This window comes from Bacillus rossius, assembly GCF_032445375.1.
Source record: "Bacillus rossius redtenbacheri isolate Brsri chromosome 9 unlocalized genomic scaffold, Brsri_v3 Brsri_v3_scf9_2, whole genome shotgun sequence".
Lineage (NCBI taxonomy): Eukaryota > Metazoa > Arthropoda > Insecta > Phasmatodea > Bacillidae > Bacillus > Bacillus rossius.
In genome coordinates, this window is record NW_026962013.1 from 11,704,032 (window position 1) to 11,727,150 (window position 23,119).

Here is a 23,119-nt window from a genome sequence, read left to right on the forward strand (position 1 = left end):
ATTGCAAGAAGACATGGATTTAAGCTGTAGCAGGGAATACTTGAGAAACTTATTAAAAGAAGCTAGGATACCAATGGAAAAAGTGTAATTTGAAAAGAAAAAAAATATTTTGGCGGAAAAGTCTGAACTTTTGATTAAAAAGGACATAATATTATGGCTTTATTTATAAATAGTAAATAAATACCTTTACTATGAAATTTATGTATCATATTGCTTCCATAAAAAATATAACCACTTTTTTTTTTCTAATAAAATTTAGTCATGTGACAAATAAAGAATTTTAAGAAAAATTATACTTGCAATCAAAGTCTGCTTCCTATATTCGTAACACAGTAATTTGAATTCTGCGGTGGTTGTTCTTCATACCGCAAAACTAGATGTCACCATTATACCTCGGGTCTCGCACTTAATTCTATTGATATAGAGCTGCCCGTATTCTCTTTTAATGTATTTGAGAATACCCCCTTGTATGATTTGGAATAGGTGAGTAATGTTAATCATTTGCTTAAGTATATTAATTTTTTTTCCCCGTTGATGCACAATGTTAATTTTATATGCCTTTTTCATTGTTTTGGAGTGAGACATGTGTAATTTTCAGATTCTGAAGCACTTTGGTATAATCTCTGTCCAGTTATAATTCTTTTAACTATGTTGTAAATTAAGAGCTGTCAATTAAGCTTTCTTCAGCGTGCTTTTGGAAGTTCTTTTAAACATTTCATATATATATATATATATATATATACAGTACACTCCCTATTTAACGCGGTTGTCGGGGGACATAACTTTTACCCGCGTTGTTGCATAACCGCGATGTTTCGATGTGACCAAGGTCAAAAGGCATAAAACACCGCCTGTGTTCTAATAGGTCGGCAAGCACGCACAGTATAGACGGCCCGCCTTTGTGCGGACTTTGCATCCGCAGTTTTCACTAAACGCGGGTGAAAAAATAAAAATAATAAATTGTAAATATAAATATTAAATGTTGAATTTTATTTTTTATTTTTCCGCATGCCGCGCACAGTTTGTCGCACGGCCTACGAGCGCGCCACACGCCGCCATACACACGTGCGGCACACAAGCTGCTGCCAGTCTCGTGGTGTCAGCCACAGTATCTGCTTCGTCTGAGTGTCCGTAACAAAGTAAGTGCAGTGTGTGCGGTTACACACGATTTTGTGGTCAAAGTCTTCTAAATAGAAAGGCCATAGTAATACTTCAAACCGAATATGAATCGCAAAGTACCGAGTTTGATTGACAAAATAAAAATTCTAGATTTACGTACTTACAAATAGCGTGTCTTTTGCAGAAGTATGCAGCAGATACGTGAAAAACTATTCTAGCATTCGTACAATATAAAATAAAGAATCGTCTATCGTGTAAAGTGGTTAAACTTTGTTATCCATGCTTATAGTAAATTATAAATGGTCACATGTGGGATACAAAAATTGCGCCAAAATAATTTTAGCGCAATCAGTGGCGCCGTATTAAAAAGTCTGTTAAACGTTGTCTTTACTTATTCCATCAAACGCTTTGTCGAGTTGCTGAGTGTGTGTGGCTCGGATCGGCAAGTGTTATATTCCCCAGCCTCTGGTTAAAGGTCGGGAGGCCGCTACACATAAACATATCAGGGGCTTGTTTACTACCTCACGGCAAAAGTGGTACAGTATGGTTCACGTAAGTATTGGACCACTGGGAATTCCTCGGCAAAGATTAAAATTACGCTAGCTGATTTACTTTATTATTTAATGTTAAAACATTATAACAAAGTAAAAAGATGAACGTGTATAATACAACGAATAATATTACGTCTGTAGGTTCAAGTTGTAACAAAACATTTATATGTCTCCGCTTAACACACGTGACCACGAGAAGTGTGCAGACGGAAATGAGTGAACTACTCAAGGTCACCAGACTTCCCCCCTTTCGGCTTAATCGCCCCTCTCATCACTAGCGCTTATATTCCACTCCTCCCGTCTACCGCTCTACCCGGGTGTCTTGGTCGCATATTCTCGGCTCGCCTCTCCCCTCCAAGCGCTTGCCGTCAACCAAACCTATCCAAAATCAATCCCCAGCCGAGTCACGCTGGATAATGTCGCTGGACGGTAGGCTTTATCGGGTCCCCTGTCCGATGCTTTATTTGTGGGTTAAAAAAAATGTTAAGAACTAATGTTTCAGAAAATAACACTGGTCTGGATTGGATCATAATTTGAAAACACTACAAGATAGAGGAATAATGTACGGATATATCTTGTTTAGAATTTCACTGCGGACATTTTCTACGCCTAGGCTTTTTTCTGCCCGATGCTTAGTTTGTGAGTTACAACGCAAAATTATCCTAATCGGCTGTCAATCATTTATTCCATTATTATTACAGTAGAAACTCGTTAATCCGTGACGCGCTAATTCGGGAATCGGATAATCCGGGACGATTTAAAAGTGCAGAAAAAAAAGAGAAGTAAAAATTGTCAGCGCTTAAAATTAACGTCACGCGGGCCGGCGGCCGGCAAACACTGCAAGCCTTCGCATGGGCCGCCAAACTCTGCAACGCTGTTTGTACCGACCCTTTGTGTCGTCCCCCTTTCAGCTGTCACATTTGTCACTCTTTAAACTTGAGGGGGATGTCTTGACTTCTGCTTCCCGTCTCCCTTTGTTTGTTTCCACCCGCCAACGCACGGCAGGCGCCTGGCGAGTGACGTGTCTGGCTGGCATTCGGCTGGACGAAGTGGGAAGATTGAGAGGGAGGGGGGGGGGGGGCTACCCAAAATTTATGTGTGCAAGTTCAGCACGATCTTATCTTTCTCTCTTCGGCTGTTGTAAATGACCGTGAACTAATGGCTAGGCAGTGCCGTATTTTTTTAAGCCGAGACTAATTCGAAGACGGTCTTTACCGTGAACGGATTATCCGGGTTTATTACTTTTTTTTTTACAGGATTTTAATTAGCCGGGCATCGGCGGGTCCCAATTAACACGAATAATGGAGAGTTTACTATTTATATCCATCTGCTGCCATGGCGCAGTAAGCCTCGGTAGATGTTACGTCACATGACCTTGGCCTTAACCCAGCTGCACGCCGGTATCTGAGAAGCTTGACAAGACCTTCCGGGCTTTAATCGCTAGTCCGTGAAATTCGGTAATCCGTGATTATCTCGGTCCCGACCATCACGAATTAACGAGGTTCTACTGTGTTATTATTATTATTATTAATTTCTGATTGGGGGACATGGATTGACCCGCGATATACCCGATTCCGCGATCTATCGGGGCGCGGTATACCGGGAGTTTACTGTATATATATATATATATATATATATATATATACATACACTAGTCACAGTACCTGTGCTTCACTGCGGCAGTCTACAGGCAGAACACACTTTCACTGCTCATTATCTATGCCCCTCATGGGTGCCGCTGTTGCCATGGATACACAGAAGGCATCAACAATGCAAAATGGCAAAATTTCTTTAAGAATAATTAAATTCTGCTTTAGGGTGCTTGTCTCGAAATTTCACCTTAGCCTTGCTAGTTTTTTGAAGGTCAGGTGTGCAAAATTTCATCGAGATCTGAGAAAAACTGTAGATTTGTATAAGTAACAAACAAACTGAAACTCGAACTTTTCAAGAGGAATCCCTTCAATTTTTATATATATATATATAAAATGGTATATTACAGCTCTGTCTGCATGGTGTCTAATGCAAGAGCCACTCAAAACTGACCCACCTTTAATATGAATAAACTTAAAATGGGAGCTCACCACTTTATATTTGTTGCACTCGGTTGTGAAAAAAATTGGTTTTATTGTAATATTGCCATCTCCCATCGTCGTAGCGAGATAAAATGTATACCAGTTTTTAAGTCTAATCATAAGCTTTTAAAGAAAAAAAATCATCAGATTTGATGCATAATGCTCAAACAAAAAGACAAACACGTGTGGTTTTTTTTACATAAAACCTGAAATAGTAATTTTCAATAACCAATTACCGTCATAAAATTAAAATAACTATGTCGTGAGTGATATAAAACTGTTTAGACTGATTGAGTTATAGCATTGCGGCTCATGGAAGACAGATTCAAGCGTAACTGTTAGGCCTGACACTTCTGCCTTGCTTCGTGAGGGGAAGGCAGTTGATGCTCTGAGAGGAATTTGAGAAAGCTCTTCTGCATTTTGTTGCATTATAGTGGCAAACACAGACATTTCCTTTACAGATTCTGCAGAGTAAACATGTGTATGCCTAATCAACTGCAGAAAGGTTAGTGTTAATATTTTTCTTGATAACATAAAATAATACATAAAAATGCGTAAAGGAATTCTGGATTGTGAGCAGTTAACGGGTTTATTCCTAGTGATAACTATAATAAATCTAGCAGTCGAGAGGTAAACTAAGCGAGAGAGAGATGTTGAACAGTAAAACCAAAATATTTTAATTAGTGATATGAAATTTAAAATATATTGATACGGGGTTGCAAGTGAAAGAAATTTATCATAGTTACTTTGTTAGAGTTGAGATGAGTTACAATTACAACTAACTGCCCCTCGAAATAACTCAGTAATTTGTCTGAGGAAAAATATCATGCCAATCAAAATAATTTAATTTATAAACCTCTAAAAGTGTGTGTGTTTGCTACCATTTCAATCAGTACTATATTCTCATTAGAACCTTTTTTATGTTATTACCAACAAGGGTGAGTGAATGTTGGTGAACATAAATATGTATGTAGTTACAAAGATGAAAAAAACTATTCACATTGAGGTCAAATATAAAATGTTAAAATTGTGACATGGTTACATGCACGTCTGTTTTGTTTTGTGTGATTTATCCAAGGGCTTTGTTTTTAGTTAACATTTAATTTTTTGTGTAGTTACATATATTCAGTATATTCACATTAACATGTAACACAATGCATTAAAACAAAGTTCATTCCGAGAAATTAAAATTGGTCATGTTTATTAAACATTCACGTCTGGCAGCTTGATGGTAGAAAATGAAAAAGAAGCCAACATATACAATTTTTTAATATTTTTTTTACATTGGCTATAATTTCAAAGATGTTAAAATCAATTTTCAAGGTGTTTTAATCAATACTATCTTTCATGTATTTTTTTTTTTTTTTGTTACACAGTTTTTCATGAGAATTTTATTTGTCATTGCTGTCGGAGGTTACAGTGCAATAAATGTCCTGTACTTAATCCTTTTTGTATTATTATTATTTATTTATTTATTAAACTTAAAAGTGTGGTATATGAAAAATAATAATCTACATAATGAAAATTCATATGTGATTTGCTACCACGTACCAACAGTGCAGACTGGACCACAGTTATTTAGCTGTTTTGTACATCAGAAAAAAAAATCTTGCTTGCACAACGTGTATAAAAGTCTGCCACATTATTAGCTGTGTTGCCAGCCATTTTCCATGGGTAATGGGTAGGTCTAACATAGTTCTTGTTTATTAAAAATAAATGCAAAAACAGGAATTTACATTTTAAAATCGAGTTTAGGAAATGGCCAACCAAATCCTTAAATACCATCAAATCCTTAGTATTCAAAGGACTCAATATTTAGGGAAAATATTCTAAGAAGAATATTAGTGGAAATAAAGTAAACTAAAATATTCAACACCGATAACCTTTGAAGTTTACCAGGTCAGTTTTTTTGTATTCCCTTACCATTTCCCAGGATATTATTCTTGTAACCTGTTATATAAAATAAAATACAATATGGATTGATACTGGAAACTTAGTTTAAAGGTTAGTTAAAGGGTTGAATGTTTCAATAGTTAATATTTTTCATTTCTTTTGCATTATTTTATTTTGGAGCCTTGAGACCTAGATTTGGTTTCGAGGTGTATTTTCGAGATACTCTTTGGGATTTGAACTCGAGAATCAGATTCAAGAAAATTGAGATTTTACCCATCACTAATTAAGTTAAATCTGGCTTGTTACCATAAATGGACTCTGTCATATTTGTGCATAATCAAGTTCTCAGGGGTTAAAACATGGGGAAACAAATTCATCTCAAAAGAATAGTGGAATTTCTATACCAGCATAAGTAAATGGTATAATGTAAAACCTGCCATTTCATACTCAAAACTCAACAGGTAATTTATATTATTAGTATATACTTTACACTTTTTAGGACATGTTTTTGTCACTTAAAACTATAACTGCAAGATTACTATATATTTTTTAAAAATTACATCTAGGTGAAAAATAACAAACATCAATTATATATGGCAAGCTACTCATAAGAAAAATGCATTTTAAAGAAGTCTTAACATTTTGTGTTAAGGTTTTTGTACTTAGTTTTCCCATATTTATTAAGATTTTTTGTATCCTTTATACTGCAATCCTCTATCCACGATACAAACTGTATATCTGCACTCATAAAAAAAAGGCTGCAGTAAAAGTAAATAGTGTAAATGCTGTGTTATGTTTGAACAGGTTTTAATTAAAACTGTTGTTCAGCATATCCTGAAAAACTGTTAATGGTGCAGCTTTAAATATGTGATAAATTGCTAAGCAATGAAAAAAGTTATTTTTTTAGCACTAAAAAAATACCAAAGCAGGTGGGAAATAGTGATAATTCAAGAGAAGCTTTATTTTCTTGTGGGTTTACTATTTTTCTTGTTAGTTACAAAGTTTATGTATGTAAATTCTGTCTGGTTGCCATGCCACATGAACATTGGAACTTAGTTTTGATTTAATTAGTCTGTATTATGTAGATAGTACTATTACCCCCACAGTCTTTATGTACAGTATTGTGTTTTGTTTGTATTCGACTGTGTAGCTTTTCTGAAGTTTGCAACCCACTCTATAAGTATTTTCTGTTTTAGGTCTCAAGACTGATCAATTAAAATTACCCCACTGTTAGCATCATACGTCAGGGTTGTATTGAAATGTTTACTGAAGTTAAGTTTAGCATGTTTGGTGCATTTGAATAATTGTTGATTGTTCTCTGAATAGATAACAACTGGCTCGAGTGGGAATATACATTCAGTTAGAGTAAGTATCGCACAATTCAACATTTGATCGGTGTGAACTGTAGGGTTGCTATTCAAAACTTAGTAGAAAAGTTAGGGGCGGGTAGCGTTGTCAAGTCTCGCGTAACGTTCCTTGTATCCAAAATTTAATTTATTGGGTTTATTTCCTGCCAACATCAAAATTCAAAACACGCGAATACATTACTAAAACAAAATCTTAATTGCCAGTACATTCCGTTTTTCCGTTGCGTGTCGTGGCTGCCCTCCGACGTCCTTTATCTGCTTTTTTTGGACTGGCAACCCTAGTAATTGTTGTACACTAGTAGACGTAAGTGATGTTAACGTGGAAATATTTAATGTTGAATAATAAACCCTAATAGAATCTGTAGTCAGTAATTTTTTTTTTTTTAATATTTACTGTCAAAGTTTATATGTATGTTCCACTTGAGCCAGTTGGCTTTCATGCTGTCAGTAGTTTTGGCAGTATGTTTGTTAAACAAAATGGCACGTACTTGCGTGTTGCTGTTTTGTTGCATGTGCAAGGGTGCTGTACCTGTTGCAGGTGCGCGTGAAAATAGAAGGCGATAATGAGCCACAGCCGACAATTCCTCGCGAAGAGGGCCAAGTTCCTTTTGTGTTTGTAGGTACAGTGGAGAGCATAGCAAACGCTAAAGTTCTTCTGGAGTACCATCTCGCACACCTAAAAGTGAGTTTGCAATTCTACTATTCTGAGTTTAAAGACAAGATAAAATAATAATCGTATTGGCGTATACCATTGTTATGTCATAAAATATTTCATTGGTAAATTGGCTGCTCGATTCCAAGGGAGGTTTCAAGCTAATTTTACTTGAACATTATTGAATATAAATGAAAGTTCCCTACTAAACTTTTTCCTCGATTCATGCTACCACTGTGTGTTCTATTTATTCTGGCCGCTTTTATGTATTTACACTTTAAATGTGTGTGTTCATAGTCCGTAATTGGTCCATCTACATATTCTTCGTCATATGTAAAGAATAAAATATATCAGTGTTACTTCAATCATAAGATCTGTTTACTATGTAAACTTGTCTGAATCCATGATCTGCTCGTTAGTTACGTTTTCATCAGTTTTGTGACTTATGTGTCTTGCAGGAAGTTGAAGCGTTACGGCAGGAGAAGTTGGAAATCGATCAGCAGTTGAGGAGCATACATGGTTCTACGATGGGCTCGATGCAGAATTTTCCTATCCAGAGGCGCAATGACAGGTAAATAATTTCAAAAGAAAACATTTATTTAGTTTCCGTGACTTCAGTTTCCTTAATGTTATTTTAAAACTAATTTTTCATAAAGATGGTCGAGAAAATTTAACCTGTGTGATAAATTCTTCAGGCCACCTTTATCTGTTAATCTTTATTAATTGCTATTCGCAAATAATATTCACACACCCATGCTGTAGAATAAAGAATCGGCTGAGTGAAAGTAATAAAATTGACATATTTATGAAGTATCTTGCTCGGGCAGGAACAGTTGATGGTTTCGTCCCAGTTTCTAGCTTGGCTCAGTTTATGGGCGCAGATGTAGGACCTTGAGGTTAATTTTTCTGGAATTCAAAAGCTAGGTAACGAATACAACAGTACTTGTGTACAGTGAAACCTTGTTAACACAAACTTGAGGAGACAAAAATTTACCCTCTTTGTAATAATGAGGTTTGTAATAACCATATTTCCCCGTGTTGCACATACATAATTTGTACATAATGTCAAAGCATGCAAAAAAAATAATTTTCATTACTGATTTTTAAAACATTAAATATAGTATATATTATATATAGTGTATTTGTAACAGAATATGATTATAAAAAAATAAACAGTACGTATTACTTACCTGCATGAAAGCATACTCTTAAAGTAAAATGATTGGACTACATAAATGAAAACACAAAATTACTTACAATTTTGAATGGCATGTCGCTACAACTTACTAGATATCTAGTAGTTCACCGAGAAGATTTAGCTAGGGGAGGGGGGAATGAACTAATTTTGGTTTACGTCTTATTGTTTTTAACACTCTTTGACAAAGCCACACAGTTGGTCAAAGGCTTTGATTGTTTCAGTGTCAGTATTGCTTCACTGTATAACTGTTTCCAGTGTGTTCAGAGCTTGCAAAGCTTCAGTTCTTTTGGGCATTGTAAATGTTGGTAGCTCTTCAGAGTCTACTGTTTCTTTGTTAACATCAACACCATCAGTGGTTTCACAATCTGTCATCTGGCGTGGGTGATGTGAGAAGACCATCATCTACATGCACAAAAATGCTAAACTGCGTGAAATTTAGTTTACTTTGAAGAACGTCCTATTCTTCATTGTCAAAGCCAGAACTGTCACTAACACCGCACAGGAAGGCCAGTAGAGGTACAACTGCCACTGGGAACATAAATGTCAAGTTTCAGTGGTGTATATAATCACTTACATATAACAAAGTACGGTATTTTGGAAGTTGATTTGATAAAATTTTAATTCTTTATTATTCATGTGTGGAATTCGTAAAATATCACTGTGCACTCAGTTATACATTTTTTACAATGGCATCAACTGTATCAGTTCCTAGATTTGCCTTGCAAGAATACAAATTAGCTTTGTCTTACCACATATTAAATATATGTGAAATCTAGTTTTGAGCCACAAGGGAACTTAAAATTTGCATAATGTCTGGTATTTTGTTATATACAAACGAGTTAACACTGAACATGAACATCCTGTTTGTGTTGCAAGGGATTTAACAGGTTTGTGATGACGAGGATTTTGGATCTAACCAATGTTGTGTTGACGGACGGGGTTTCGCTGTGGAAGCACGTGCTGTGTTGCCTGCTGAGCGTGCAAGTCTTGTAGTGGTTGGCTTTTTTCCAGGGGCTACAACTCGGACATGGATGGCGGCAGCAGTAGAGGACGGGGGGGCCCGATGCGGGGCCGAGGGAGGGGGCGTGGCGGTCCCGGCCGGCATGGTGACTCCAGGTTCAACTCTGGTAATAGCATGCCCGACTACGTCCAGAGGGGTCGCGGCAGGGGCAGGGGGGTGGGAGGGGGCCGTGCGGGCTCAGCCGGGCCCGACAGGGAGCGCAAGTGATGCCCGGCGAGGTGACGGTGACGGGATACGTACGCCCACCGCAAAGTGCTTTGATGGCTGATCTCTTCCTTGGATGTTCTAAGCCGCCGGCAAGTGTCGTCAAGACCACCTTGAATGCTGGTCCTTGCAGTAGGTTGGCTGGAGATGTTTGAGGTGGGTAATCAGTATTGGCAGTATGGTGGCGTTCTGATGGCGTGTGTGTGTTCTTTGATTTCATTGAAGTTGTGATGTCGCCAACGTGTTTCGGCCATGTTGTTCGGTTGGTATACATGCTCTGAAGCCGGCAGTGTTGCAACTGGGATGTACTAATGGTTGCAAAGATGATTATACTTGGATTGGCATCTCTCGTGTTTGATGATATTTTCTTTTGAGTCATGTTGTTAAGAATTTTCCAATGGTTTTTTTTTCGGGCCTGTGCAAAAAAAAAATTTTTAGTTGAATGCAAATATGCATACCATATTATTCCGGAATATCAAATTTGAATAGAAAGAATAAAAATGTTTGGATTCACGCAATTTTTTATTTTATCATAAATACCTAACAAAAGGAAAGGGTAAATATGTAGAGTAGCGGCTGCTGGGAATGAGACAAATAATTCAAGTAAAAGTTTGGTTAGGTTAAGTCAGCTACAATAGTAACATGGATAATAATTATTAATCAAATTAATTTCTTGAATAAATATGTTTTTAAGCAGCTAACGTAACGTAACCTACGTTTTACTTAAGTTAAAATTCGTGTTATTTCCCAGAATCTTCTACCCTTCATGTTGATCCAGGAAATTTTCGCGAAATACAAAATACACTAAAATGGAAATCTTTTTATGAAAAACTTTTATTTAAAAAAATTATTTGCAAAATAGTAATGAAATGAGATAATATTTACATTTTTAACCCTACTTATTCCATTTTAGTTGTTAATTGCAACCAGGTATTTGTAATTTAGATAAGCATTATTACGAACACATTTTCTTCCAATTTCCTCTAGACTATGGAACCATACTTCCCAACCCACCCCCAATTCACAGTGGCTGTTTCATCTGATATTAATACAGCAGTAAGCTGCTACTGGATTGATAGTAACTATTGATTATACACCGTTGCAACTTTTTCAATTTTTTAATCAGCTATCACAATTGAGTGTGTTTTATTTTATGTTGTAGTCCACGGTTGTATGTTGTTTTTTTTCTGTTGGGATGAATGTTAAAATGTATACAAATAAAAGTTTGTTTTCAAGTCTAAATGAAAAAAAATATATTCCATGTGTCAATTGTGCACACTTTTTTTTAACTAATGTTCAGTGAAATAGTAGTGAATGATAAGGTCCTGTTAACATTTCAACTGGATATTTATATCTTACAGTAGACTTAAGCTCAACAGCAAATTTAATTTACGAAAATCTCACTATGTATTCTATGTCAAATATTCATGGTGAAATGAATATTCATTATTTTGAAGTGTTAGTATTCAAAATTGGAAACTATTAGTATTCATGTTCAAATATTTGCACAGGCCTACTTATTTTGTATAGTATTTTAATATTTATTTTAAATGTGTTTTTTATATATAATTTTTTTTTAAAACTACATTTTATCTTTGTAATGTTGTAATCATACATTATTTTAAATATATATTTTTTGTTTTGAATATATAGGATTGCCATATTATTAATTAGTTTTCAGTTTATGTAATATTTATGATTTTAAAAAAGTTATGGTTTTTTTTAAATAAATTCAATATTTGCTGGGAAGTTTCTGTAGAGAATGTAGAATTTAATTTTGTATATTTTTATATCAGCTTTATCTTTAATTTGGTTGTGATGGTACAAAAGCACCATGCAATGTATTAAATTTTAGTTGCATTAAGGTCCTGTGTGAAGTTTTCCATTAAGAAGTTTTTCTGATCAGATGTATCATCCCCACAAAATGTTTAAAAAAATTTATTGTGCGTTGTTTTTTCTGTAAGGTTTTCCCCCCTTCATATTCATCTTTAAAAACACTGCACAGCCACCAAATTTTTTATATTCATCCCCATGCAAATGAGTTTAGATGAGATTACATAATCTTGGGGAAATAAAATCAATAGCTAGATAAATAAATAAATTAATAAATAAATGAAAACAATTGCATTCTATGTAAGGATTGTTAAAACATAAAACACGAAGTTTGGCATGAAACACAACTATTTACATGTGTTGATTAACATTCATGAAAGCATCATTCTGTACCTACATCTCAGATTTGTAATACAGGAAACAAATTTCAATATCAAAGTATTTTGTTATCTCAAACTTAGTATGTATTTTTATTTTGCAGTGCCGAACGATAGTAATTATGAACCACATACACACACACACAGGTACAACACAAAAGTTATACACTTTATATCTTCACATCTTGAGTTATTCAGTAAAAATGTGGGATTGCTTGTATACTAAAGAAGTTTCGAAGTTTTTAAGTACCGTGTGTTAGAGACTGAAAGAGAGGTCGCTGAGCTGTGGTACTCGACAAGAGGGGGAATCTAAAAATAAACCAGCCAGACAGGGTAAGGGGGGGGGGGGGAAGGTAATGCATACATGTGTGTTTGAGTGCCACAGCAGTGTTTACGGTTCTCCCTCCCTCCATCATCAGTGAACTGGCACCATACACGATCATCCGTCTGTCTTATCTCCGCAGGTTTTTGTGATGCAACTGTGTTCAAACATTGTTGAGATTTTCTACGCTTTCTACTACAGCATTTCATTCATGACAAAACTGCTGTAAAGGGCATGTTTGTTTTTATTGAAGAAACTGAAGGGAAAAAAATTGACAAGGAAATAGCTTGCTGTCTTCTCTCTCTTGGGGAAGACACGAAGGGAAACATGGGTATAAAAAATAGCATTCTTTTACTTTGTATTTTTTTGTTAGTGCTTTTTGTGGGGGGGGGGGGGGGGGGGGGTAAGTTATGAGGAGACCCATAAAGTATGAAGAGGGGAAAGATAACAATGGCAGTAAGCTGAGACACAGACCATAAAGACATCACTTGTATTCTACTGGAAACAGTTATATGGCACAACTCATTTGAGGGTGACCCTTACAGTAAAAATGTTAGATTTTTTTTGGCCAAAATTAAGGGTGTCATCGATAGTCTAGACCCATCCCTTTTTTACATTTTATTTATATTTTATAACATTTAGAAAATTCTGTTGATAGTTGGTGTACTGCTTGATTTAACGGTGGTTTATTTTTGTTTTTTGGTTGAATTTTATAAAGGATTTAAATTGATCACGTGTAGATTTTTTGGATAGTTTTTGAAACTTAAAACTTTCATTGCAAAATGAGATTCTTTAGTTTTAATGCATTGGCTATAGAATACAAATTTTACGGGACTAAAAGGCTAAAATGGACATTTGGTACTTAATTGTAAAATTAATATAATTTATTTTTTCAGATTCTTTGCATAGCTTTTAAATCTTTTCTATGTTTCTAATACCAAAACTTGGCCTTTCATTTAACACTGCTTTTGGTCAGTTTTTGATGTGTAAACCTCTTAGCTCTCTGTGTACCTATTTTGGTAGTGAGTAAATTTGTGAAAATGGAACGGTAGTTGAAGAACAGAAATGTGATAAAGATGGCGGCACTTATGTGTATCAACATAAACCTGTATATAGTAACTTTCGTAAACATTCGGGTACATGCCAAATGTATTGGTGTGTCAAATGAATCTGAATGATAGTGAAACTACCCTGGAATATATTTTTGGTAAAGTAAAATAGTCATAGTAAAAAGTAATCTCAAGTTTTAAAATAACCTAAGAAAACTGGCATTACAATGATTATAATACATATTCCCCTTCTAAATTCCCTAGAAGTTAATAGCACAGCGGTAGAGAGCAAGCTTGGTAACCTCAAAGGGTGAGATGCAAATCTTGTCTGGAAAAAGTTTTTTTTTGATAATATTGAAATATAGTATTATTTAATAAAAAGTTGATATAGCTCAATATGTTTGTTTGTGTTTAGTAATAATTATTGACAGACTGATTTCAGTTGCTTGAACAAAAAAATATATATACAGTAGAACCCCAATTATCCGTGTTAATGAAGGGGACGAGTGAGTCGGATAATCGAAAATCGCGGTTAGCCGAGTCATGCTTGCCTCAAAGGTCATTAGCCCACAGACAGCCATCTGTGGACATTCGGAGATTACATATATACACATGCTTTGTGTGCGTTGTTGACATAGAAGCGGACTGCTTAGTGCTGGGCAGCAGTGGTTTTTAAGTCTTTCGTGTGCGGAGACGTGGGCACGCGAGTCGTTGTTGCACCGAGGTGTGTGACTAGCCGCCCGCCAGTCCGAGGGCCCAAGACAGCTGATGGCTGCCAAGGTCACGCATTCTTTTCATCGCCCGTAAGCGACGCTGCCACACTTCGCTCATTGCTCTGTTGTCAGTAACACCATCGGGCTGGTTATTGTTTTACAGAACGACTGCCTTGAAAATTATTTTCGAGATAAGATTTTTCATACCAGTGCATTGAGACTTGATTTGATGGTTTTGAAACGGTGTCTCTGTCTCGTATAATTCACGGTGTTTTTATCCCCCTTTATTTATATAAATTTTAAATGTTAGATTTTTTATTTTTAGCTTGCTGAACGTGGAATTAGTGCAAAAACGGCCTATTATGACTTAAGTGTTGCAGATGGGTCGGAAATCTTATAACGACCCTAATCTCGGGAACCGTGAGGGGTCGTTATATCTATTCTCCGTTCACTCTTAGCTGAGTTTTGAAATAAACAAACACCGTTGTATCACTGCGCCGCGTCAGCAAGTGATAGGCTGAATTTATCTTGCGTGCCAAGCACTAGTTGCAACACACACACTTCCGTACAGTCGGTGCTCATAAAATAACGGAGAAGTAATATAACAGGAAAATGGTTCTTCTGTCAAGCCTAGTGTTTTTTTTTTTTTTTTTTTACGTCTGCTGTGATAAAATTACGCCACTTAATGGTACACCCTCCGACCTTTTCTGTTGAAACCATTCAAACAAACAAGTGTCCAAGCTGCTAAATGTGGATTCTTTCATCGTCTTGCGTTTATTTAATCCACTTAAAGTGTCAGCCTGTGAAGCAAACTGAAGGATTTTTTCGCGATGTTTTATGATGTCGCGCACTGTTGTGTTACCGACATTAAACTCGGTCGCAAGTTTGCAATCGTTTCTCCACTCTGAAATCTTTCTATAATTTTTGTTTTGCTGTCGATGGACAGTACCACTCGCTTTCTTTTCTGTTCATTTGATGACATGATGAAATGTTGCGCTCAACACTTCCGCACAACACAACGGTATAATCCGTAGGAATGCAGATCACTGTTACAATACATAAAATTATCACCACCTTCACGCTTCAACAACGTACACTAATGGAATGGACTGTCTCCATGCGCCGGGTAATCTCTGTGGCACGGCGCCGTGCTGCGCGCGGGAGTGTACAGTCCGGTCATGCGGACGTGGAATCGCGCACCAGTGTATAATCTATTCACGTAACACGGAACACAAAAATATTATGTACATACGTATGTATGTACTAGTATTTTTTTAAAAACTTTGTGTATATAAACATAACTGAGTCAAAGTACTTTGATCAACATACATTTTGCAAAGTATTTTAACATTTACATACATTTTGAATCATTGGTTATATGTAACTAAAAAATTGGACTTGATGGACATAAATCGCGGTTAATCCGCGAATCGGATGATCGAGTCGCGGATAATCGGGGTTCTACTGTACTTAGTTATATAATATGGGTCTAAAAATATTTTGGGTTAATATTTTAGTAATGCCATAGAAATATAACTTCTAATGTGTTTGATATCTTAAACTATTAACTATTTTTAATGATTTTTAACAAATTAATAGTATTTTAATTAAAATTTCTTGTCGAAAACCAGGTCCAATGCAGGGGTTTAGGAATTTTTCAAGTGTTCTTCACTTTTATCGGAGCTGTTTCTAAAGTTTAAAATTTCCATTTGTTCTGTGTTGCCGTCTGGGGTGATGGTGGCAAGCAACATTTGTGATTCATGCAGCGAATTCCATCGGTGGGTGCAGAAAGTTTGTGATTCACATTTAGAAATCTTGGTATGTACTTGAAAAGTGAATGTTTTATTAATCAGTATATTTATTATGCTCAGCTTTATTTTAAAGAATTCTTCTTTAAACTTCTTGTCTTGAGTCTCTTACTATAAGTATTTGCAACGTGAACAACGTTAGAACTCACGAATTTGCTCATTGCCGAGGTTAGATGGTGAGTACTGATAGACTCACTCACTTTTTTTTTTTTTTTTTTTTTTTTTTTTCTGGGTCCATATTTTAAGTATTCGCACAATTGTGTCATGACTTGCAAGTTGTGAGCCTACTGTGTCAAGGTGATGACACTGCTGTAGCGTTATTTGAACTAGCTGACCAGAGGGCTGGTAGGTAATGCACTAGCAGAAAATGACCTTGGAGAAACAGCGAGAGTTAAGGGGTCACATGGCTGGCTGGGTTCACGAATCATAAAAGCTCAGGGATGTCAAGGAATACCTTGGCCCTCGCGTTGTACGCCTCTTAGTTTCCATGCGCCAGGCACTGAGCTGTATGTTAGTTTTCACGTTGGTAATGTTTCTCCGAGGGACTAAAAGCTGTGACACTAGGGTTTTAGTAGTTTAATTATATAAAACGTTTAAGGTGGAACATGAAATATACCCTAGTGTTGTGTCCAGACATAATTTTTAGCCTGTTTTGCTTTCCAAAAAGAAAAAGAAAGAACTACAGTAAGAAATTACTATGTCTATTTGTTATCAACAGTCAATCTTGAACAGTTTTAATTATGTGGTTTCGTGGTCCAGCTATATGTCCATACACAAGTAGAAATTAATATTAGTGAGATTAATGCCCTTTCTTGCTATATAATGCTACAATTATTATCTTGACATCATGTTGAAATGAATATTCAGTCACTAGCACAGAAGTAAAAAAAACTAAAAGCGGGCTGTTACAGACACTTGCTGGTAGTTAACATTTCATCTCTTTTATTTTTTTCATCTAAAGCTCTATTTTCCCCTAAACCTCGTGATTAGAGATAGACTGTTTTCGAAAATCCGGGAACGTGTCTCTTCTGAATCTTCGGGCAGGAAATTTATCTTTCCCATTTCCAGATTTTATTTTGGCTATATAATTTTCCATGTGCCAAACTTGTTAAAGTATTTTCAAACAGAGCACTACACTCCAACCTAATTCAATACATGCATGCAATTGAAAACGCACCATTTTTGTTTTTCAAACTTTTAACAGTGATGTAAAATATATTCACAGGCATGATCGTGAACAAGCACTTTATTCAGCTATTGAAACATTACCAGTTATTAAAAATTTATTTCACTTCCATCCTAAAATAGTAGCGGTATGAATCTTGTCCATAGTTTTAAAAAAAAAAATTGCTTCAACCATGGACTACATCGAGCAAAAAACTGGAATTGTGCTATATTGTTTATTCTCTGTTACAGCTGACTTTTTCTATTACCATTTAAAATTGACTCTGACTATTAAGTGGTATAATGTAGACACGTCATAAATTACAATTTCATTTAACAAATACAGAAATACTAAAAACTTTTGTATTTAAATTACTGTAACAACTTTGTAATATGTTAACTGTTTGGGGGGGGAAAACAAAATATCATTTCTCTAAAGTTTGTTTTTAAAGTGTGATGGTACTGTGAATCACTCAGTATTTTGCAAGACTTAACCTTGGCAGCTATTGGTAGCTGAAGTTATACGAGTATAGTATATGTATGTTAGTATTTAAACACCTTAACTAGACTGTAATTATATGTGATCTTGCCCACTTAAATATAACAAAGTTAGTGGTAACCATGCAGTGTGAATAAAATGGAGCAAGCATTTATAATTTAAAAACATGGATGTGTTATATAAGTACTGTGAACATTTAAATTGTTCTTGATAATTTTTTTACATGGGATGTAATTCATTTGATGTTAACATTGGTAGTTCTGTTGTGGATATGAAAATGTCATAATTTTTTTTATTTCTTCTTTCTTGAGCTTGTTGGGGAACTTTTTTTTTATGGTTTTTTGATTTTGTGTTGTTTTTTTTAAAGGACTGGATATTTTATTTTAAAATACGCAATATTTGTTAGTCTTTAAAAGAGATTTTACACTCAAATGTTTTACTAGTAAATACAGACCAAATGAGAGGTTGAAAATTAAATTTCGACTTTGGATTAATTTTAACTATGAAAATAAATAATAATTGTAGGAACCTGGAAAGCATGTGGATTTAAGTTGTTGGTTTTGTTCTGTGCTGTGGCATCTCTGCGGTGTGGTATTGCCTTCCTCGGAAATGGAAGCCACCAATGCACACTGGTTTTTGTTTGTGTATAGATAAGCATGATTCACCCGAAAAAGCATCGTGGTTTCTTTGTTGATACATCCAACATGGCCTCGCGGTCATGCTAATGCAGAATGCATTGTTATCGCTAGAAGTTGTGCCAAATGGATGCCAGTATGTTCATGGTGAAACCGCTGTTATTCTATGTTCTGGGCGGTATTAGTAAAGGGGCTTAATCGTAGCACTATAAAAATCACATTACTGTGCAAGTGTAAAGTGTGTGTCATTATATTCTCTGTACACATGACTTGTGTGGATCTTAGTCTTCCTGGTGGAGATGTTTGTGCGAGGTAAATTTTTTTAAACTACTTCTATTGTGTTTAGAATAACAATACTCGAAACCTCTCAACTGATTTTGTATTTACTGGCTACATTTTGTTATGAAATCTGTGAGTTTTAATATTGCTGGAAGGGTAGATTGAAAATGTTTTTACGATAATGAAATAAGATCACCGATGGTGTTTGCATTATTCATAAAAATGGTAATACATTTCTATCTACTTTACATTCATTCGTGTATATAAAGAAGATAATATGTCTTCTTTAGATGAACAACCGCTGGAATACATTAATTCCTGTTAGTAAAATATGATGTTGCTACAAGGCTTGTGAGCATTTTTCATACTAAAATAAGTACCACTTTATAATTTACACATTTTTTCTACAAAATAAAAATTACAAAAAAATATTTACAAGCAAAATATTGTGTGTTTATTTTTTGTCAATTTCTCTACCTCTGTTACAGCAGTTGCAGAGTTAGCATTCATTTTCGCTACCCTTTCAGCTAGATGTTTCTTCATGATTGGCAGGGGTCTGGACTTGAAATAAATTTTTATATTTTAATCATAGCCAGTTAGGTTAGTGTGGGTTCGCTGTAAAAAAAAAAAAATATTTTTTGGTTGAATGCTGTCTTATAAAATGATTAATTGGTGATTATTACCCATGTTTGTACAATATGAATGTGTGTAGCTTGAAAGTGTATGCAGATCAACTCGCAACTAACTGGTAACAACATACCTTTCCTGAAAGCTGCTTGGTTTAGTTAATCCTTTTAAAAAAAGATGGTTGTAGGAAGCAAGTACAAAAACCTAGTCAGAAATTCCGAAGTCCTGTTTAAATCTTTGGAATATCTTAATAAATTATAACATAGGGCTTAAACACATCAATAATATAAATTTTAAAAAAATATATGTATTTTTTTTCTTGGTGCTTTAAATTATTTGTTTTTTTATATTTTTATTTATTAGAGAATGTATTCGATGGAAATTTAAAAATCTCATCTAGTATTAGAGATTTTCTCTATCCAATTCATTATCCTTCCCACCTATACAACTGTTAACATGGCTGGGCTTTTGTTTTCTTGCCTGGTTTATTTTTGTAGTTTCAGATAAGAAAAGGTAGTGATTTATTACTAAACCCCTACAAATTTTATATTAACTACTAATGAGAGAAACAATTTTTGACACCTAGCCTGATATCATTTATGGGTGTGTGTGGTTAAAACTTCTATTTTGGCTTCAAAAGTTACGAAAATATCTCAATTTTAACAGTTTGGTCATGAAAGTTCTTGTTATTACCAATATAAAAAAGTTTCTGAATTCACTAATTTTTGTATTAAGAACTTATTGCCCGTCCCAGCTTGACTTAACCTTTATTTGCTAACTGCACAAAATGTTTGCTATCAAAATTAGTATAGTATGCTGTGAAATGAAATTATTCATCGGGATTTATGGTTGTGGATTAAATAATTAAATAATGCACAATGCAGTTCATGGTGCTATTTCTATCACATGTGTAGTTTATTCTCAAAACAAAAACAGTATTAAGCTATCCAGTTTGCTACTCCATTCTGAAGCTTTTTTTTTTTTTTTAATTTTTTTTTTCTCTGAAAAAAATTTCAGATTGGAATTTAAAGCAATGAGGATAATGGAATGCACATTTGTGCAGTAGCAAGGTAGCCTGAAGAGGGGAGTGGCTGACATCGCTCCGGAGAGCATTTAGAGCAGTTACTATCACCACACCTCAAAACCCAGTCTGTTGTTTATAGAGAGGGGAGGAAATTCCAGCTCTTAGTCTGCCCGGTCCAAAAGCACATACAGTATATTCCCAATTATTCAGGTGCGGGTTTACCGTGCCATATTTCCATACACACAAAAATATTTTTTTTTTTTTTTTTTTAAATTTTTTTAAATTTTTTTTTCCCCGTGCGTACACAATGGCGGTGGTCCCTTGCGTTGAATTAAATACAATGCAATGAATTGGTAATGCAACAAATTAATAATATGACGAATCAACAGACAAAATTTTGTTCTTTCTTCAATGGCTGGTCACTTCCTTCATTGCATATTTATTTCCGACGACGCCAGAGTGTTCACAAAACATTTATATTTATATGTTAGGTGTGTCAGCAGGAGTTCTGGAGAGAAAAGTTTTAAGCTTTCAGATTTGCCAGTAGTGCAACTAGGATGCTCCAGTGTCAGTTTTTAATGTATCTATATAATTTAAATGTATTTGGCAGAAATACATTTATTAAACCACATAGTCGGGAATTACGTTAACAGGTTAAATATAATCTTTCTAATAATAGAAAACTAAGTTTATGCTTTTTTAATTCTTATTAGAACTGAAATATATCTATAATAATATTATTATATTGTAACTCAAAACGTTATACCTACTTAAGAATGTTTCCCCTTGCCTTATAATGTAAAGAAAGTGATATGTGAATTTTCAAATTTTAATTTTAGGTTTGACTTCAGAATGTTTTTCAACATTTATTTAAATGTACTTTAAATGTATTTAGACATACATATATTAGTACTGTAAATTCATTTTAACAAAGTAGTGTCATAATTAAAATTGTAGTCAGCAAGCACACTTAACCTGATTGGAAAATGAATTAATCTAATTAATATAATCTGTTATGAAAAAAAACATATTTGACTAGCAATGTTTTGATTATTGCTCTGTTGTACTGGAACAAATTGGGGTGTTATTTTGAAGGGCGTCTGTTAGTGCTTGTCTAGATATCAGAATCAAAACATTTTAATTCCCCCCCCCCCCCCCCCCCCCTTTTTTTTACATTGCTTTAACTGTGTTTTTCAGTTATTCGTGGGCCATAATTAAAATTATTAATTTAAATTTTTTTAATGTAGTTTTCAATATTTAAATTAAATTGGTGCCACCTTCCCCTCTTATTTTCATAATTCTTTAGTGCATGGTCAAAAGGAAACAAATCAACTTGATTTCCATGTGCTGATTTGACTATGACATAAAGAATTAATTTCTGGGAATTAATAAATATTGAGGAAAATGGAATAAGAAATATTGAGGAAAATGTAAAACATAGCTGAACCTGACTTTAAAGTCTTATATTTGAGCTTTAGCTCGAAGAAAATTTAATTTTTGCTTCAAAAGAGAACACAAATTTGGATTTTAATTATTTTATTTATGATTTGTTGCATGCCTGCCAATGACTGGTAGCTTTTAATTGTAGGAACAATTCAAAATCAATAAATTACAGAAACAAATATTGGAAAGGGTTGCTTGACAACATGTACAACAATTTATAATGTATTAAATAAGGGATGGTGAATTTTTTATTTACTTTTTTAACATAAAAGGAAAATAACTTTGAGATTTGTTGGAATTTGTAATGATTCTGTCAATATATATGTGTGTGTGTGTGTGTGTATATATATATATATATATAAAATTGGTCTTGGTCTATGTACAAAGTAAAGGAAACTAATAACTTAAGGAAGAAATTTTATTCCGGGGATATCGAAATTATAATTACAGCTAGGCTATTTTTATAACAGTTATGTACAAATATTGCATCTAAGTATTTTTCTTATTAATAACAGATCCAAGAAGGGGATGTAAATCTACATATTAATTAAAAATCTTTTTTGAGCCTACAATTTTGATTAATTTATTTTGGGCTATACAGTGAAACCTCTTTAATACAAACCTGAAGGGACCTAAAATTTTGCAGTTTGTATTAACGAGGTTTGTATTAACAGGTGCATATGCTCACATTAATAATAATCGACAAAATCAAGTATTGATTTTTTACTCGAAAATTAGTCAAATAGAGAATTAAAGAGGCTTGAAAAATTCATTGGTTTTTTTCTGCACTTTTTTAGTTGCATAAATGTTCTTTACTGCACTGCAAAGTTTGTCGAAGGAAGACAAGACATCAGTGTCTACATCACTAGCAGCCAGAACATTTTCCAAGACAATTAATGCTGAAGAAGCTTCATTTCTGCTTGGAAGTTCGTGAACGTCGTCATACACCATTACTTTCTTCTTCTTCTCCATCTTCACATACAACTGGAACAACTTTGTCCAGCTCACTTTCACATTCATTCAGTGGTGCAGCTTTTGTATGCACATTATCATCAACATGAACATAATCTTTGAAGTTGCCAGAAGCACCATGTTGCTGAAGTTCTTCCCAGCCTTCCACTAGGTCTTAACTTTCATCTTCGGGACTTTCATCTGTTTTGCCAAACCCACTTTTGGCAAAACAGTTTTGGATTGTTGCTGTTGATACACTGTCCCAAGCCATTGAAATGTTCCTCATTGCATCCAACACATTCCACCTTGGCTGAGAAG

General features: G+C 34.7%; 1 protein-coding gene across 10 annotated transcripts in view; it reads left to right on the forward strand.

Annotated features, from left to right (window-relative positions):
* LOC134543021 (fragile X messenger ribonucleoprotein 1 homolog) overlaps positions 1-23,119 on the forward strand; it is a 95,384-nt gene that overhangs the window by 44,258 nt on the left and 28,007 nt on the right. For 4 of the 10 annotated variants that reach the window (XM_063387701.1, XM_063387702.1, XM_063387706.1 and 1 more), the window contains 4 exons: positions 6,962-7,000; positions 7,541-7,684; positions 8,113-8,225; positions 9,846-9,979. In XM_063387701.1, the coding sequence (XP_063243771.1) occupies positions 6,962-7,000; positions 7,541-7,684; positions 8,113-8,225; positions 9,846-9,979 (430 nt within the window). The remainder of the gene's footprint in view (positions 1-6,961; positions 7,001-7,540; positions 7,685-8,112; positions 8,226-9,845; positions 9,980-23,119) is intronic. The other 6 variants (XM_063387705.1, XM_063387710.1, XM_063387711.1 and 3 more) reach the window with 3 other exon arrangements.